Source organism: Episyrphus balteatus, chromosome 1 (genome assembly GCF_945859705.1).
Source record: "Episyrphus balteatus chromosome 1, idEpiBalt1.1, whole genome shotgun sequence".
Taxonomy (NCBI): domain Eukaryota; kingdom Metazoa; phylum Arthropoda; class Insecta; order Diptera; family Syrphidae; genus Episyrphus; species Episyrphus balteatus.
Genome location: NC_079134.1, coordinates 57,611,586 through 57,630,613, shown reverse-complemented (window position 1 = coordinate 57,630,613; position 19,028 = coordinate 57,611,586). Strand labels below are relative to the sequence as shown.

The 19,028-nt window shown below is 31.4% G+C and overlaps 2 protein-coding genes across 8 annotated transcripts in view; both read left to right on the top strand.

The window, feature by feature from the left end:
• LOC129918018 (sialin) overlaps positions 1-6,980 on the top strand; it is a 160,519-nt gene extending 153,539 nt beyond the window's left edge. For both annotated transcript variants that reach the window (XM_055998320.1, XM_055998312.1), the window contains 3 exons: positions 2,894-3,683; positions 3,738-4,024; positions 4,102-6,980. In XM_055998320.1, the coding sequence (XP_055854295.1) occupies positions 2,894-3,683; positions 3,738-4,024; positions 4,102-4,311 (1,287 nt within the window). In that variant the 3' untranslated portion in view covers positions 4,312-6,980. The remainder of the gene's footprint in view (positions 1-2,893; positions 3,684-3,737; positions 4,025-4,101) is intronic.
• Positions 6,981-7,937: 957 nt separating this feature from the next.
• The window catches only part of LOC129918037 (uncharacterized), a 54,145-nt gene continuing 43,054 nt past the window's right edge, over positions 7,938-19,028 (top strand). The window contains exons 1-3 of one of the 6 annotated variants that reach the window (XM_055998359.1): positions 7,938-10,069; positions 14,328-14,565; positions 15,560-16,141. The gene's annotated coding sequence lies outside the window, so the exon portion shown is untranslated. Of the gene's footprint in view, positions 10,070-13,618; positions 14,566-14,996; positions 16,142-19,028 lie in introns of those variants that run through there. The other 5 variants (XR_008772916.1, XR_008772915.1, XM_055998376.1 and 2 more) reach the window with 5 other exon arrangements.

Genomic DNA, 19,028 nt, shown 5'->3' with positions numbered 1-19,028 from the left:
TACATAAAACCTTAGTTGACAGTCTACGCAGAGGAAAAATTAGGGAATATGATTTTATGTTCTACTTAAATTCAGTTTTGTGTCAGCAAATGGCAAGAAAGATCTTACAAAAAAAGAGAAATAAACCCTTACCTTTGAAAAAAACAAATACCTACAAAATAACAAAAAACAATTTGATGAAATATGTACATAATGAAGATTCTTGGCTAAATATTACTCGTATTTTGGTGTTCAGGGTATGTCATTGCCATATGCAAATTAATTCGGGAGATACACATTAGGGTGGGTCACAAAAATGGAAATTCGTTTTTTTGATTTGGTACCTCGAAAAATCGATTGCTAGACACCGCTTTTCAATTTTCCAATTTTACATCAAGCTTCTACTAAAAAAAATATTTTTTTTATTAATTGATTTTTAGCCAATTTTTTTACATATTCTTGTAGAAAATTGAACGCTCTACAAAAAAGGTTAAATACACTTATTTGAACTATCTAACCGTTTAGTAGATATTTGAGGTCCAAAAATCGAGAAAATCTTTAAAAATTCGTTTTTTGTTTTTAATTTTGTAACAAATTGAAAAATTATAATAATCAAACGCGCAAGACATATTCTTGTAGTAAATAGATTGTTCCACAAAAAAAGGTCTTGTTAACTTTTTTTATTAATCTAACCATTTGAAAGATATTCGAGGTCAAACTTAAACAAAAATATAAAAACTTTTTTTACTTTTCAAAATTTTCTACTTCACTGAAAAGTCATTATTATTAAATTAGTAAGATGGATTATTGTAGAAGGCTTAAATGTTTTACAAAAAAGTCGTTGGCCTCAAATTGGTTGCTTTAACTGTTTAGAAGATAGATTTCCTACAGGAATATGTAAAAAAATTGGCAAAAAATTCAATTAATAAAAAAAACATTTTTTTTAGAAGAAGCTTGATGTAAAAATGGAAAATTGAAAAGCGGAGGACCTTCCCATTAAAATAAAGAGCTCAAATTTGGTGAGTATATTCTAGAGGTGTCTAGCAATCGAGTTTTCAAGGTACCAAATCAAAAAAACGAATTTTGATTTTTTGACCCACCCGAATACTCATACTTTACTTCAAAGTATTTTCTGCAAAGAAAATAACAAAGATCTGTATTCCAAAATTCTGTAAATGATAAAAGAAAAATTGTTTTGATAATGAAAAAAAAATGCGCACTTTTTTTCTTTATCAAAACAATTTTTCTTTTATCATTTACAGAATTTTGATATCCAGAATTTTGTCTTTACAGAATTTTAGAATACAGAACTTTGAATTTACAGAATTTTAAAATACAGAATTTTGAATTCACAGAATTTTAAAATACAGAATTTTGGAATACAGAATTTTGAAATCCGAATTTTGGCCCATACAGAATTTCGACCCCAACCAAATTTATAATTTTAATATTTGCCCAAAAATAATTAAAACTGTTTTTGCCCATATAATTTACGTCAGTCATTTTCTATATACTAACGGTCTCATTTATTAGATTTCACTAAACAGCTCTAAACAGCTTCATAGTTATACAATGCATAAGGTTTTATGTAGCCTTAATGCAACGTTACATAAATTTTCATTTATAAAACATTTTCCTATCCATTATAGTCATGCTAGGTTTGTGTCCAAATAAGTACTAAAACTGGAAAATTAGTATTTTTAATCACGACAAACAACTCCATCTGTCGATGAAATAACTCCATCTGCTCCGAAAATAAACAAAAAATTAAAACAAAACAAAAAAAAAAAGAAAAACGTGAGCGAAAGTTCTCGATGTCATACCTATGAGGAAGAAAATCTCTAAAAAAAAAAACAACACATTTCCTCATTTGTTTCACTAGATAACAAATTTTTCACATGCAAATATTTGTAATCCAAAAAAAGTACACCAATAAAAAAGATATACATAGGTACATCGAACATGAATCAATTTCTATGTAAAAAAAACAACACGCAAAATGAAAAAGAATAGAGAAAACACCACAAAAGTTAGTTAGGAAAAAATTTCAAAAAAAAAACACAATTTCTTATTTTTTGTTTTTATTCATTTCAAATTAATCAAATCAAATGCCAAAAATGAGTTCTTCAATTAAAAGAAAAATATACAAATGATTGCTGTTTTTTTTTTTCTTTTTTTGATGTGATTTTCAAATGACATTTGAGTAAAAAATATTCTTATTCAGGCTCTAAACAACCTTAAAACGCGTTTAGCTTATACAACTTCTATGCAACGTTGCATAAATTTTATAAATAGCAATTTTCTGTTTAAAAACATTATAAAGAGTGTTAAGTGTTATGCACTATCTATACTACGTTTATAAATTAGGCTGTAAATATATTATTTTTTGTTGTAGCCAAACTAAAAGTCCATTTTGTTTTTAACGAAAAAAAGTCACCTGAATATTTAAATATTAATTTTTGTTTTAGGTAAACTAAAAGCACAAATAAATTATATAATTATATAATATATAATTGTCTGTGCTAAAAGTCTGTTATCTCTTTATTTTTAAACTGAACTTAAAATTCTTCGTTAATTTAATTAAAGTAATGAAAACAAATATAATTAAAAATTAGATGTATGTACATATTTACTAAACATATTAAAAAAAAGCATTTGAAGATCAAAATAAGTTAAACTTATCGAAATTTGTGTTACTCGGGCAGACGACTTAAATGCCTTTTATTATTCAGTTTATTTTTCTCAATGACTATATTTTAACTTTTTTATTATGAATAAATCTAATCAAATCTAATCTAGTGTATGTACCCAAGAATCACACCCCAAAATACTTTTATCTCATTCCGGGACACCCTGCATATTAAATATATCGATAACAAGATAGTAAATATAAATATTGTTTTACTTATTACAGGGAGGACCGTTTGTTTGGAGTGAACCTCTACAAGGAACACTTCTTAGTTGCTACTTCTGGGGCTATATAGTGTCGCAAATTCCTGGTGCTCGGGTTGCTGAAAACTATTCGGCGAAATGGGTGATGTTTTTTTCAGTTGCCATTAATGTCATTTGTACGCTTCTAACTCCAGTTATGACAAACATTCACTACGTTGGCCTAATTATTCTACGTGTTCTGGAAGGCATTGGTGGTGGTGCCACATTTCCTGCCATGCATTGTATGATCGCTGCATGGGCTCCACCGAACGAAAGAAGTGTTATGTCTACTATAATTTATGTGGGAACAGCTTTTGGAACTGCAAAATCTATTTTAACAGCTGGTATACTTGCTGGTAAATTTGGATGGGAGTCAGTATTCTATGTAATGGGGGGTGCAAGTTGCCTGTGGATGGTGTTATGGGTCATTCTTGTTCAGGATAGCCCTAGCAAACAACCTCTTATTAGTTACGAAGAACGTACGATGATCAACTCACAGCTGGGTACAACACAAACTGAAGAAGTTACGGAAAAGCAACCTCCAGTGCCATGGAAGAAAGTTATGACATCTGTTCCTTTTTGGGCCATCTTAATAGCCCATGTCTGCAGCAATTGGGGCTGGTATATGTTTTTGATTGAAATTCCATTCTACATGAAGCAAGTTCTGAAATTTAATGTTTCAAAAAATGCTGTAGCCAGTGCTCTTCCATACTATCCAATGTTTTTATTCAGTATTGTTTTGGGAAAAGTTTTGGATACTTTAAAAGCAAAAGGTTAACTAAAAATTTTATTAAAGAATTCCATTAACCGACTTTTTTTCATTTAAGGCTACTTTTCAACAACGATTTGTAGAAAGACGGCAACTAGTTTTGCAACCTTAATACCTGGGATATGTTTACTAAGCCTCTGTTTTATTGGATGTCACAGAGACGCAGCTGTAGCTTTGATGACATTGGGCATAATAGGAATGGGTGGAATGTTCTCCGGATTTTTATCAAATCACATTGATATTGCACCTAATTACGCAGGAACTCTCGTAGCACTTACAAACACTGTAGCTACTCTTCCTGGAATAATAGTGCCGCTTTTTGTTGGATTTATTACAAAAGGAAATGTAAGTCTTATTAATGTTTTCAACAGTTTTTTATTTGAAAATTAACAATGTAAAATATATTTGAAACTCATTTTCAGCAAAATATTGGCGCTTGGAGAGTAATTTTCGGAGTAACGATCGTTCTGTTTACCATAGAATTCATAGTATTCACTCTTTTTGGATCAGGCGAAGAACAATCTTGGAATAAAACGATAGCAAAACATGACGCTGAAAGTGCAAAGCACGATGAAAGTACACCACTAAAAAAAAATAATGGATCTAGCCCAGTTCGTAGCGAAATTCTTTAAATATACTTGTAAGATTCATTTTATAACGGGGATTACACAGAAATCTTACAGAACTAACTTAAAAGAATTTTTACACCAAAGACGAACTTACAGTTGAAATAAGTTTTAAAAGTTGCAAAATTAAATACCACAAATGCTTTCAAACTCTCAAACTTTGAAAATACAACTTTCCACGAGCTGACAACTCATAGATTTTATCTAAAAAGCAGATCGATCAAGAATAATCTCAAGTAAATAAAGTAATTTCCGTAGATAAAACGTGTGTAATTCCCGTCTATGAGAAACTTAAGCTCAAAAATAAATTGAAGCCAAGTATAATTTTTATTTTATTATGTTAATATTTTGAGACATCTTCTATTGTACTTAATTTTAAGGAGTTATGTACTTTTTTATTAAAAAAAATACTTATTGAAAACAAAAATCTGCTAACTAACTAATTGAACAGAACTATCAAGTTCCAGCCATAAAACCCATGAGCTAGCTCGCATAGGCTTATGTCAAAATCAAACGAACTGCGTCGTTCTGTTTCTGAAAACTAGTGACTACGCTTTCAGAACAAAAAGGTCGCAAATAAGCAAAATTGTAAATTGTCGCTTTTCTGTCCAAACAGTCGCTATTTGGAAAAAAATAGCTCAACTGTATTCAATTTGTTTTAGGCTAGGCGCACACATGCGATTTTAGTCGCACGATTATTCAGTCGCAAAAATGGATCACACGCATTTCAATGCCGGTAAACACACATGCTTCTAAAAAATAGCCGCGATTAAAAAATTGAAAATTGTCCCATTTTTTTGGCGACGCGATTGTCGAAAATTAAAATGCAACAAATGGACCAGCATAGTTATGCACACACTTGCGACTAAACCGAAAACGACTAAAAAGTAGCGGTCCCAAAGAGGCCAAATCATGCGCACACATGCGATTTTCAACCACTCGATTTTTTAGACGCAAGAAATGAAACACATTATTTTAAATGAGAGTGCACAGACATGCGATTTTAAAATCGCAAAGTTTAAAAAAATGGATCCGGTTCTATTTTTCGCGATTTTTTTTTGCTGCACATAAGGATATATTATACAGAATATAATGCACCTGGCCGCACGTGCGACACTTGGAACAATTGTCTTAAGTACAATAATGGATATTACTAGAAATTCTTGTATAGTGGCTCTTTTTTTATAAACGATAGGAAATTTAAAAGGACAATTCCATAAAATTCATAAAAATTTAAGAGAAGACCCTCAGAAATTTACCCAGTACTATAGAATGAGTATTCAATGCTTTGGTGAAATAATGGTACTCGTGGGGCCTTAAATAAGATACAAACAAACACATTGCAGAGAATCTATTTCTAATCTGGTAAACAAGCTGTCAAACCCTTACAAAATTTTGAGACATTTATCACTTTACCACTTTTACAGTGAGTATCTCTTGGCTCTTTTGATCTTGAGAAAAAACATTGTTTGGTCGAAAAAAGTTGACCGTTTTTCGATAAAAAAAAATGCATCATTTTTTTATCGAAAAACGGTCAACTTTTTTCGACCAAACAATGTTTTTTCTTGCAATAAAAAATAGCCGCGCGATTTTTTAGTCGCAAGTGTGTGCACGGTACTTTTATGTTGCGACTGCGATTTTTTAGTAGCAACGACTGAAAATCGCATGTGTGCGCCTAGCCTTAAAGATAAAAAACACACAAGTTGTCTTGTTACAAGGTTTTTATTAACAACAGCCAAATAATACGTTAAGAAATTAGAAAAAGTCTTCATTTTACGAAATTATAAGGATCCCAAGAACACGAGGTAATATTATTATTATATACTTAAAATATTTTTTTTCTTTAACATAAGCCGTGTTCATAAGTACATAAATGTGCACTTACTTAATTAAAACTTTGATAAATAGATTGCTAGTGATAAACAAAACTATTAGTTTATTGTGGTACAGCGTAAAATTTTTGCTTACAAATATATAACTTATATTTTATTTAACCTTCAACAACAAACAGTTACCAATATTAAATGAAACAGTTGGCTATTTTGTGAGTCAAAAGCAAACTTAACAGCAGTATACAACAATCGAACTCGAGATAACAATCAAACATGGCATGACGGCTCTAACGATTTTGTAAAAAAAAATGAAATGTGAAAAATTTGGGCCGTAATTAACGGTTTTCCCTAAGAACCGATTTCAATAAAAAATTTTGAACATAAACGTTTTAGTGGCCTTAATATTAAAATAGCTGTGTTTTTTTTTTTTTGCCATTACTATCCGTATTTGCAAGTGGCGTTTGCATGCATTACAAAAACAATACGCAGCTGCCGATAGGAATAGAAGCTAAACCAAGCTTGGCATAGAATTTTGACGATGTGTATAAGTTTACGTTTTTCTTTCTCTTGGTTTGCACATACATTTTTGTTCAGTGTTGGTATTTGGGAAATCCTATCCTATTTTATTGCTAATATTAATTGATGGAGGTCCTGCAATATGATTTACCAGATCCCGTCCAGGATATTCAACTGATTCAACTAGCTGCTTTATTCATATTACGAACACGATGACGCTCCAGCCCATTAAGGACACGAATTTTAAAATTGGCTGATGAAGAGTACGGTAAAATCATTGGATGGGAAGATATTGTTCAATAAGCTACAAGATCTACTAACTGTAAAGTATTGGCTTTTTTTATGAATAAGAGTGAAAAACGTTACTTATTTGACAATCATAGCATTTTTTGTAGAAAAAGAAGAATTTATCATCGAACCATCATTAAAAAAAGGGCAATAGAGAGAATAAATTAATATTCGCATTAAAAACCAAAAAAACGGGCTCTATATAGCATACAAAATCAAGAAGCACACTTTAAACAATTTTTGTAACTAAATTTTACATAAAAATAAATTTTAACTACAAAAATAAATTTTTAATTCTTACCCATTTTTGACTAAAGTTAAAAATCACATTTTTTAAAGATTTTACCTGGTGCAGGTTTTCCTAAATAGCATAAAATTTATGAGTTTTCTGGCAAACTTGTAAGCAATTTTTTGTTCATTATTGTTTTCTTCAGCAGAATAAATTTATAAAACACTATGTTTATAATACATTTATCGAAGTAAATCGGCCCCAAAGTCAAAAAATTATCATGGGTAAGAAAAATTGAATACCTTTAATAATTAATATCTGAGCAATTAAAACATTAACATTTTTTAAAACATTTTAAACATTAACATTTTTTAAATGTAATGTACAAAGAATAGCATTTTTTTCTAAAAAGAGGCCTCTGGACAAATTTTTGAGAAAAACGAGGAATTTGGAAAATTTCTACACAGTTTGTGAGGTCCACAGAACACTTATTGCAAACTAATTTGCTAATGAAAGATTGACATTTAATCTAAAATTTGGTCTAGCCACATTTTTATATTTTAAATTTTGTTCATACCTTATTTTAATATTTCAGTAACAGTTTTTGCAAAAAAGTCCAAAACAAATTTTTTTTAAATAGTTTATGAGAAACTGAAGTGGATATGAAAAAAGCAATATAATTTTCCCCAAATGACAAAATACCTTCTTTAATTTATCCAACAAAAAAATTTATCAAAAAGCTACTTATTGGGTGATATGCATAAAAACGTAGTACTTACTTAAAGTAAAAGATGAAAGTAAATACTATAAATTCTAGTAAAAGGTAAAATTCATAGTATATACTTAATTTCGTATCCATAAAAAAAAGTATCTGCTAGTATATACTGAATTCATCCAGAATATCCGTTGGCTTTAATTTTTTATTTCATAGTTTGCGAAGGAAGGACTATCCATTATTTCATAAAAATAAAACTTGAGGCCATTGGAGAAAGCATGCTTTACTTAATGTCACAAAATAGACAGAAACTAAGGCGTTGCTCTTTACTGCAGGTGTTAACCTATCGTTTTTTCTTAAGCTGTAATCGCCTCAAGTCTTTAGCCCTCGCAATCACTAGCTTCACAACGAATGCACTTGCTTCTTAACCACCTTTTTCGTTTTTTCGGCGGCAAAGTCATGTAAATTTTATGCGAGAAGTTGAATCGCTCATCTGTCAGCTGCAGTTACGGCACTCATTGTTAAGGCTTTTATATTTTTTCCACAGTTGGACTCGTTCCGTAAAAAAAATTAAAAAAATGTTCGACTTTGATGCGTTTTTTTTACCTTTTTGGTGAAAAATCGGGTGACACTCTAGCTTTCGCTATTTCTTCCTCTGCCAGTAGATTCGCTTGACCAATTTAAATTGAAATTAGCTAAAAATTACAGTATTTATCGCTTATAAGAAACGCGCTTATAAGAAAACCTCGCTTAAAAGAAACTCGAACAAAAGCACCGTGTACTTTACCAAATATTTTAATGTGTTTATAAGAAACACACTTATAAGAAAAACATGTTTCAAACCACGAACTTTCTTGCACACACATAAAGTTGGTTGGATTTAAGAAACTTTCAAAAAAATTACGAAACTAAAAAAACATGAACCCTAAAGAAAAATTCAAAGCAACCTGTGCCAATGTCATTTGAGTTTGACATTATTTGAAGAGAATTTCAGTTCAGTGTTTAATTTGTTATTTGTTGTGTTTATGTTCTTTATATCCCTGCTGTGTTTACCCTTGCTAAAAATGTTGCTCAACAAAGTACTTTTAAGTGCATCTGAATCCATTCAAAGACATTTTTTCTATTGAAGAAATGGAGTTGAATACAACCAGAACTCCTAAGCAGTAGATACTTCAGGCCAAAGGAACACAGCTAATATTTCACTTAAAACTAAATTGATACATAATCCTTGAATAAAAAATAGAAAAGAAATCTGTGAAAAATATAAAATAGCTACATAGTATGTAGTTATATAATTGGATTGAATATTTAGGCGAGGATAAGTTTGTGGTAGGTACTACTGGGTAGGTAGATTTGTATAAGAAACTTGTTTCTTATATCCGTTCTAAGAATATAAGAAACACTCGGTTATAAAAAACAAATATTGTGCAATTTTTGAGTTTCTTATAAGCGTTATGTACAAAAGATATTGGAAAACATTTTTGCATTTCCACCTCCTTTGATTTGCACACGAAACCCATTTAAAAAGGGGGTGTCCTATTCAAGTGTCCAAAAATAGGAGCACTTTTTTTCACAGTTGTTTCACAAAAAATTGCAAAATTAATCTGACGGGACATTGAAAATGAATGATTTTGCTCACATCTTGCATAAGGGGACATACAAAATAGTAAAATAATGAACAAACATTAAATTGAACAATTACCTAAAAAATAAATTTTTATTTTTTTTTTTTCAATTTTTGGTTTAAATACACTACTGGAAAAAATTAAGGGATCAAAAAAAAATTCCAAATTTTTGGGCAAATTTCAACAGGCCGTAACTTCGAAAGAAATGGTCGTACAAGAAATCGATAAAGAAGGAAATTGTAGCTCCAAGTGTCTAGTTTTTGGATTAGAACTTTAAAAATTTTTAACCTCTGCGGTTTTTGAGTAATCGTAGAAAAACCAGCAACAAAAAAATTTTCAAATTTTTTTTAGTTTTTTTTTGGTCTACGGGCGTGGAAAATTTTTTTTTAGCTTAACCACTATAAGGATCGGATACTTTGTTCATTTAGCTTTAATTTGGTTTTTTGAACACCTCGATACGTCCACTTCTCGCCGAGATATCGGTCTTCAAATGGAAAAGGATCCTTTTGTGTTTGATTATCGATATCTCAGCAACCAATGATCGCACAGAAAGTTAAAGGTGGGTTTCAAGAACTTGAATTATTTCTCCTTAACGGCTAGCCATTGCTTTTCCAAAAAAAAATGTTTTCTTATTTTCACATGAATTTGAAAATGCAACAAAAAAGGGCTTAGGTGGTTTTTTGGAAAATCGAGCGCTAGATCGAAAATATTGAGGAAACCACTAATGTTAAGTGTGCATTTTACAGTTCAATATGTCCACAAAAACCCTTCAAAAAATCAAATTAATCCAGCCAGCCGTTTTTTTGTTTCACTCGATCGAATTTTTGAAAAAATTAAAGGATCACGTTTTTTGCTCTGAAAAGCTCAATTTTCTTTTCTCATTTTGTAATGAGAAAAAAAATTGTTTTTCCTAGCTTTTTCCACATTTTTGCTCCAGAAAAAGCTTAAATTTAAAACAAAACAAAATTCCAAAAAAAAAAAATTTCAAAAAATAAAATTTTTTTGAATTTTTTTCTCTTGAAAAGTTTAAGAGAAAAAAAATTTTATTTTTTGAAATTTTTTTTTTTTTTTTGAAATTTTGTTTTGTTTTAAATTTAAGCTTTTTTTTTTGATCCCTTAATTTTTTCCAGTAGTGTAATTACATAGCATATACAAAAAAATAAAAATCAAAACGTTTTAGAAGCCCTCTTCCTAGTTTTAACACTCAAAGCTAAGAATTAAAAATAAAAAAACAGATTTTTTTTTCATAATACAAAATTATTAATTTTGGCCTGCTCTATAAGGCACACCAATAACCCAAATTGAAAATTTTTTTTCAATACTCGAGCTCCAAACATTTGTGAATAAAAAGTGATATAAAAAGTTTTTCATTATAGACCCACCCGAAAAATGAATATTTCAAGCACTTTTGCCTAAACGGGCCTCTGTGTGGCGTAGGATCGACGTTTTTGTTTGGTCTATAAATAACTCCAAGAAGTAATTGTTCAATCCCACAATGTAGTTTCAGAAACAAATACTCTGATATGCTTTCAATGTTTGATTTACAGACATTTTCAAAATGAATATCATTACGTAAGTAAACACAAACACCCCCTCCACGACCAACTTTATCAGCACGAAAGAGTTTGTATCCTTCAACCTTAAAAGCATTACTTGAATCTTTTGAAGAAAACCATGTTTCTGAAATACAAATCACATCTACCTTAGAGTTTATAAACAACAAACGAAACTCATCCAATTTAGGCACAATACTATGTGCATTTAAATCGCAAACATGTAAGCCTTCTTTCTGCAGACGTAATATTCTCAACATATTATATACCATATCACCGCCATAGTTCCAAATGCTTAAAATGCCATTTTAATTGCATTCTTAAGGTAATTAAAATCAAAGAGAATATGTAAACAAAAACAAAAAGAGAGTCACAAATGCAAAGAGTAGCAATACCTAGATTAAAATAAGAGAATAATAATTAAAAGAAGAAAAGGAAAAAAGAAAATAAATATATAATAAAATGTGCAAAATTATAATATCGTTGTAGTGGTACTTCTCAATTGATGTCTCTCGGCAGCAGTATTTAAACTCCCAGTGTCATCTACAAGCACGCTTTTTTCTTCATTAAAAATTTTTACATACACAGAACCAGACTTGGTATATACAGCAGACAGCTTCCCTTCCATTTTCATGCAAATACGTTTTTCTTACAACTAGCGTCAATGTTAAAACCAAAATCGCTTAAGAGTAGTTGACGTTGTTTATTTTTCTTGGAGTCAGAGAGCGCTTTAAGAAATTTGTTTCTCTCCTGAAAAATTGAAGTACGATAGCTGGTTCGTCTGTTTTGTTGCGTGGCTTAGTGCGAAATGAGTTCTTCAATGCTGGTGGTCATAAACAAAAAATACCATGACTGGAAACTTTCGTACGTCTTTCCCCCCAAAACCCTTTTGTGTACAGTGTTGTCTGTGAATATATGTGAAAGCCACCACGTTGGTAAATGACGTTTACACGCACACATTTATAGATTCACGACATTCACCACACATCGGACACGAACACAACGATAGGTTCACGACATTCACCACACCTCGCAGCTTGTAGGCAAACTTCAGTTGACCGCCGAGTTTCCAGTCCTGGTATTTTTTGTTTATGCTGGTGGTGCTATATCTATTTTATCGAAGAGTGCATTGAATGTGGTACTTAAATTCTCTTCAGGCAGTTGAGGGATTCCAAAAACAACTGCATCGGCGATGCTTCCTAAGTTCCGATACCTCCCCCGTAAGTTATTGTTCACAACACGCTCTATATCGTTGACTCTTAGATAAATCGGATATGGCTGCATTAGTGTTTTTCATGCTTTCGATCAATCGCTCTTCGATGTTTTGGATTTTTAGCAGAACTTCATTCCGTGTTTTTTCCAGCTCACCTTTGACTCTCTTAGATAAATCGGATATGGCTGCTTTACAGTGGCGAGGCGTGAATGATTTCAAATGGTAAGTCGAAGAAAAATAAGTCACCAAGAAATTCAATTCCAAATTTTTAATGCATTTCTAAGTTTCAAGCCATGAAATTAAGCAATTCAAACGAATTGTCAAAAACACGCCTTATATTTTTTTTAATAAAGTTTCCATTAAAAAGTGTGCAAAGCTCTACGTTTTTCTTTCATAAAATTCTGCAAGAACTTTTTCTTAAAAGTCAAGTCTACTTTTAGTAATTAGAATTCAAAAGAAGAAGATCAGAAAGTCTATCTTCTATGCATGAAATCGCCTTAGAACTAAAAAGATCTCTCGACGCCAACAGAAGCAACAGTTATCTAGGTGTATACAAAACTTTAAGTAAGAGCGTCCTTTAAATGCAATTTTGTTTTCTTCATAAAACTAAACTGATTAAAATTATTCGAATCCTCTAAGAGAAAATAATACATATAAAAATACAAAATAGAGCTTGGACAAAACCATACTTTTCTTAAAGATTTTCCCGAAGTGAAAATTGCATTGGACCGTCACGTTTGTGAAATACTTGAATATCAACTGGTAGAAAACGTTATTTTTCGGTAATTTTGAAGTGGAATTCAAAAAGTCATACTCGTATTTTATTGTATAAAATATATTTATTTCTTTTCATAATTATTTGTTTTCAAAGAATATTGCAAATAGAAACTTATATTTCAAAATCCTAGAGGTTAGCAAATGACAATTTGTGACTTCGGAATTCAGAGCACCAAATTAAGAAAAAATCTGAAAGCAAAGTTCTTGCTCTCGACTTTTTTGTTTGTCGAACAATGATATTAAAGTCATAATCAAAACACTAAATCTTACTATCTAAAAACTTTTCACAATTTTTGCATCATCTTAATTTTTATTATTTTCAAAATTGCACTGCGTTCTTCTTGGGAGTTGGGACTTGCTTAATTCAATTGGGGCAGTTGTTCCACTTTATGGAAATTGCAGTTATTTTATGCACTTTCTGCCAACAAAAATACCTTATGACATTAAATATAACATCCACGCATATTTCTTATCATAGTGGAAACCTTTGACACAGCAGCCCAGTGGAGAGATACATACAAATTCATATAATAAGTCGGAAAGGAGTGTCTTATTTCTTGTTCCATACCTTTTATATTTTCCTAACTGATTTTCTTCAAATAAAACTTACCTCACCTACAACCTGCGCAACATAATTTGGTTCATCAGCTCATTGCGCGATACACACAAATTACCCAAATAAGTCGGAGGAAACCGTCTTATTCTACCTTTTTTCTTCCTATGAAAAATTAAACCTACCTCAAGCAGACACTGACATGCGCACTGCGCATTCATTAACTCAGAGCGAAAATTATGAGAGATACATAAAAATTCACCAAAAAGTAAGACGAAGAATATCGTCTTATTTTCTTCCATAAGAAAGCGTGTATGAAACAGAGAGGTCACAAGGGCAGTAATAAGTAAATGAAAAAAAGAGGAAAGAAAACAAATTTGTTCTATTGTTTATAAGACGACATTTTTCGGGTTACCTTTTTTTTTTGCTATAGTTTTGTGTTTGTTTATGGAGTGAGTTGAAAAGCAGATAGATGTGTAGAGTAGAACTGAAAGAAAAGTATTTGAAATAATGTTGACAGCGTGTGCAGGTGTTGATTGAAATTATATTCATGTTGCCAGGAGTTAATGTTGTTGAGTTTGAGGATTTCAAAAGGTAAGACGGAAATAATCGAGTTATATGAACCCTTCGCCACTGCTGCTTTAGTGTTTTTCATGTTTTCGATCAATTGCTCTTCGATGTATTGGATTTTTAGCAGAACTTCATTTCGCGTTTTTTCCAGCTCACCTTTGAAGGTTGCGATTATTGCATTAGTATGTTTACAAAGTTCAGCATGGAACGATTGAGGTGTTATTCCTTTCAAGGCGGGTGAAGGCAAAAAATTTCTGGAGGTATTTAGTTGGCTTTGGACTTTCGCGTGTTTCGCCGGTACTACTTTTTTAGTCCTATTAACTTGGTTGGTTTTGTTTGAGTTCGGAGTTAAAAGCAGCCCAGATCTACACTGAGCCAAAAAAAACTAGGTAAAATCATTGTAACCACTTTGAATCAATATAAAATCACTACATTTTTAGCCTAAAGTGGAAAATGATGGAATCAAAGTAGCACACTTTAAATCTAAGTTGTTCACACATATAAAAAAATAAAAAAAAAAGTAAAACTGGCATCCGCTGGGGATCGAACCTGCTACACCTGGGTCGACAAGCTTGTGCCTTACCACTGTGCCATCTCACTTATAAAAATTGATGTGACAAATTGAAACTTAAGCATAGGAAAATTTTAAGAAAATTAATGAATTAGTTTTTCATCATTGATTCAATGTAGAACGTATTAAAAATTATGCGTTTTTTCTCTGGGTGTAGTTGTAGGTGACATCATACACTGTTTGATTTATATATATATATATATATATATATATATATATTATAATTAATAAATAAAATAAGCAGCCCCATCGAAGTATCCGTTCGGAGAAAGTTCCGAAACGATACCCGTTCCGATCGTAACTTATATTTCTTTCGAGGTATCTATGTACTTCTAAACAAAAAAATAAAGTATACAATCGCATTCATTTGACACATGTGATTTATTCAATAAATAAAAATCCTTGTGATGCTCAAGCTTTCTTAGTTTCAACCAACCTCTCTTGCTGAGGCTTTGTCGCTGTATTAATCTACACTAAAAAATCAAAATTATATTTACATTTTTATATTTTTTTTCTGTCAAATTCAATTTTCCGAAAATATTCCGCAACTATTTTGTGTTTGAGAATTTCCGATGAAATTCAAAGCACAACTGTCAAAAAGTCTTTGCTGAATACACTTCATCGCAATGCGTTTCATCGGAAGATTCTCCGATACCTACGTCAATCGGAACGGATACCCCGATAGAAAATTCTCCGATTTCGAACAAATCGGAAAAAAAATTCTCCGAACGGATACCTCGATAGGGCTGAAGATCTTGAGTTTAAATCAATTTTCTTGTCGTTTTCTTATTTATTTTATTTTCAATATATAGAAAAGTGCACTGTTACTGTTGCACCATGTAACTGAGGAGTTCTACAGTGTAAACACACATCCAACTAAACCATCAAACCTGCTTGTCGTACAGTGTAAATTGTCATTGCTGTCAACATCAAATTTGCTACATCATTTTTCATTTTGTTAACTACCTATTGTAATTTGTAAAATCAAGAAAGTATTCATTCGAATTAAAACCTTTGTAAAAGATACATCATCTAGTTTAATTTATTCAATCAAATTTCTGGATTCAACATTTGGTCCATTCGAGCCAAAAGCTTAAAAGTACTGTGATTAAAAAATCTGTGATATTCTACAATTAAGACTGTGATATAAATGTTCACTGTCGTGCTGCTACATCTGTTTATTGGAGTTCCTGTTTTTTGTTCCTGAATTCGTGCATTTTTTTAGCTTAACCACTATAAGGATCGGATACTTTGTTCATTTAGCTTTAATTTGGTTTTTTGAACACCTCGATACGTCCACTTCTCGCCGAGATATCGGTCTTCAAATGGAAAAGGATCCTTTTGTGTTTGATTATCGATATCTCAGCAACCAATGATCGCACAGAAAGTTAAAGGTGGGTTTCAAGAACTTGAATTATTTCTCCTTAACGGCTAGCCATTGCTTTTCCAAAAAAAAATGTTTTCTTATTTTCACATGAATTTGAAAATGCAACAAAAAAGGGCTTAGGTGGTTTTTTGGAAAATCGAGCGCTAGATCGAAAATATTGAGGAAACCACTAATGTTAAGTGTGCATTTTACAGTTCAATATGTCCACAAAAACCCTACAAAAAATCAAATTAATCCAGCCAGCCGTTTTTTTGTTTCACTCGATCGAATTTTTGAAAAAATTAAAGGATCACGTTTTTTGCTCTGAAAAGCTTTTTTGTTTTTCCTAGCTTTTTCCACATTTTTGCTCCAGAAAAAGCTTAAATTTAAAACAAAACAAAATTCCAAAAAAAAAAAAATTTCAAAAAATTAAATTTTTTTGAATTTTTTTCTCTTGAAAAGTTTAAGAGAAAAAAAATTTTATTTTTTGAAAATTTTTTTTTTTTTTTGGAATTTTGTTTTGTTTTAAATTTAAGCTTTTTTTTTGATCCCTTAATTTTTTCCAGTAGTGTAATTACATAGCATATACAAAAAAATAAAAATCAAAACGTTTTAGAAGCCCTCTTCCTAGTTTTAACACTCAAAGCTAAGAATTAAAAATAAAAAAACAGATTTTTTTTTCATAATACAAAATTATTAATTTTGGCCTGCTCTATAAGGCACACCAATAACCCTAATTGAAAATTTTTTTTCAATACTCGAGCTCCAAACATTTGTGAATAAAAAGTGATATAAAAAGTTTTTCATTATAGACCCACCCGAAAAATGAATATTGCAAGCACTTTTGCCTAAACGGGCCTCTGTGTGGCGTAGGATCGACGTTTTTGTTTGGTCTATAAATAACTCCAAGAAGTAATTGTTCAATCCCACAATGTAGTTTCAGAAACAAATACTCTGATATGCTTTCAATGTTTGATTTACAGACAATTTCAAAATGAATATCATTACGTAAGTAAACACAAACACCCCCTCCACGACCAACTTTATCAGCACGAAAGAGTTTGTATCCTTCAACCTTAAAAGCATTACTTGAATCTTTTGAAGAAAACCATGTTTCTGAAATACAAATCACATCTACCTTAGAGTTTATAAACAACAAACGAAACTCATCCAATTTAGGCACAATACTATGTGCATTTAAATCGCAAACATGTAAGCCTTCTTTCTGCAGACGTAATATTCTCAACATATTATATACCATATCACCGCCATAGTTCCAAATGCTTAAAATGCCATTTTAATTGCATTCTTAAGGTAATTAAAATCAAAGAGAATATGTAAACAAAAACAAAAAGAGAGTCACAAATGCAAAGAGTAGCAATACCTAGATTAAAATAAGAGAATAATAATTAAAAGAAGAAAAGGAAAAAAGAAAATAAATATATAATAAAATGTGCAAAATTATAATATCGTTGTAGTGGTACTTCTCAATTGATGTCTCTCGGCAGCAGTATTTAAACTCCCAGTGTCATCTACAAGCACGCTTTTTTCTTCATTAAAAATTTTTACATACACAGAACCAGACTTGGTATATACAGCAGACAGCTTCCCTTCCATTTTCATGCAAATACGTTTTTCTTACAACTAGCGTCAATGTTAAAACCAAAATCGCTTAAGAGTAGTTGACGTTGTTTATTTTTCTTGGAGTCAGAGAGCGCTTTAAGAAATTTGTTTCTCTCCTGAAAAATTGAAGTACGATAGCTGGTTCGTCTGTTTTGTTGCGTGGCTTAGTGCGAAATGAGTTCTTCAATGCTGGTGGTCATAAACAAAAAATACCATGACTGGAAACTTTCGTACGTCTTTCCCCCCAAAACCCTTTTGTGTACAGTGTTGTCTGTGAATATATGTGAAAGCCACCACGTTGGTAAATGACGTTTACACGCACACATTTATAGATTCACGACATTCACCACACATCGGACACGAACATAACGATAGGTTCACGACATTCACCACACCTCGCAGCTTGTAGGCAAACTTCAGTTGACCGCCGAGTTTCCAGTCCTGGTATTTTTTGTTTATGCTGGTGGTGCTATATCTATTTTATCGAAGAGTGCATTGAATGTGGTACTTAAATTCTCTTCAGGCAGTTGAGGGATTCCAAAAACAACTGCATCGGCGATGCTTCCTAAGTTCCGATACCTCCCCCGTAAGTTATTGTTCACAACACGCTCTATATCGTTGACTCTTAGATAAATCGGATATGGCTGCATTAGTGTTTTTCATGCTTTCGATCAATCGCTCTTCGATGTTTTGGATTTTTAGCAGAACTTCATTCCGTGTTTTTTCCAGCTCACCTTTGACTCTCTTAGATAAATCGGATATGGCTGCTTTACAGTGGCGAGGCGTGAATGATTTCAAATGGTAAGTCGAAGAAAAATAAGTCACCAAGAAATTCAATTCCAAATTTTTAATGCATTTCTAAGTTTCAAGCCATGAAATTAAGCAATTCAAACGAATTGTCAAAAACACGCCTTATATTTTTTTTAATAAAGTTTCCATTAAAAAGTGTGCAAAGCTCTACGTTTTTCTTTCATAAAATTCTGCAAGAACTTTTTCTTAAAAGTCAAGTCTACTTTTAGTAATTAGAATTCAAAAGAAGAAGATCAGAAAGTCTATCTTCTATGCATGAAATCGCCTTAGAACTAAAAAGATCTCTCGACGCCAACAGAAGCAACAGTTATCTAGGTGTACACAAAACTTTAAGTAAGAGCGTCCTTTAAATGCAATTTTGTTTTCTTCATAAAACTAAACTGATTAAAATTATTCGAATCCTCTAAGAGAAAATAATACATATAAAAATACAAAATAGAGCTTGGACAAAACCATACTTTTCTTAAAGATTTTCCCGAAGT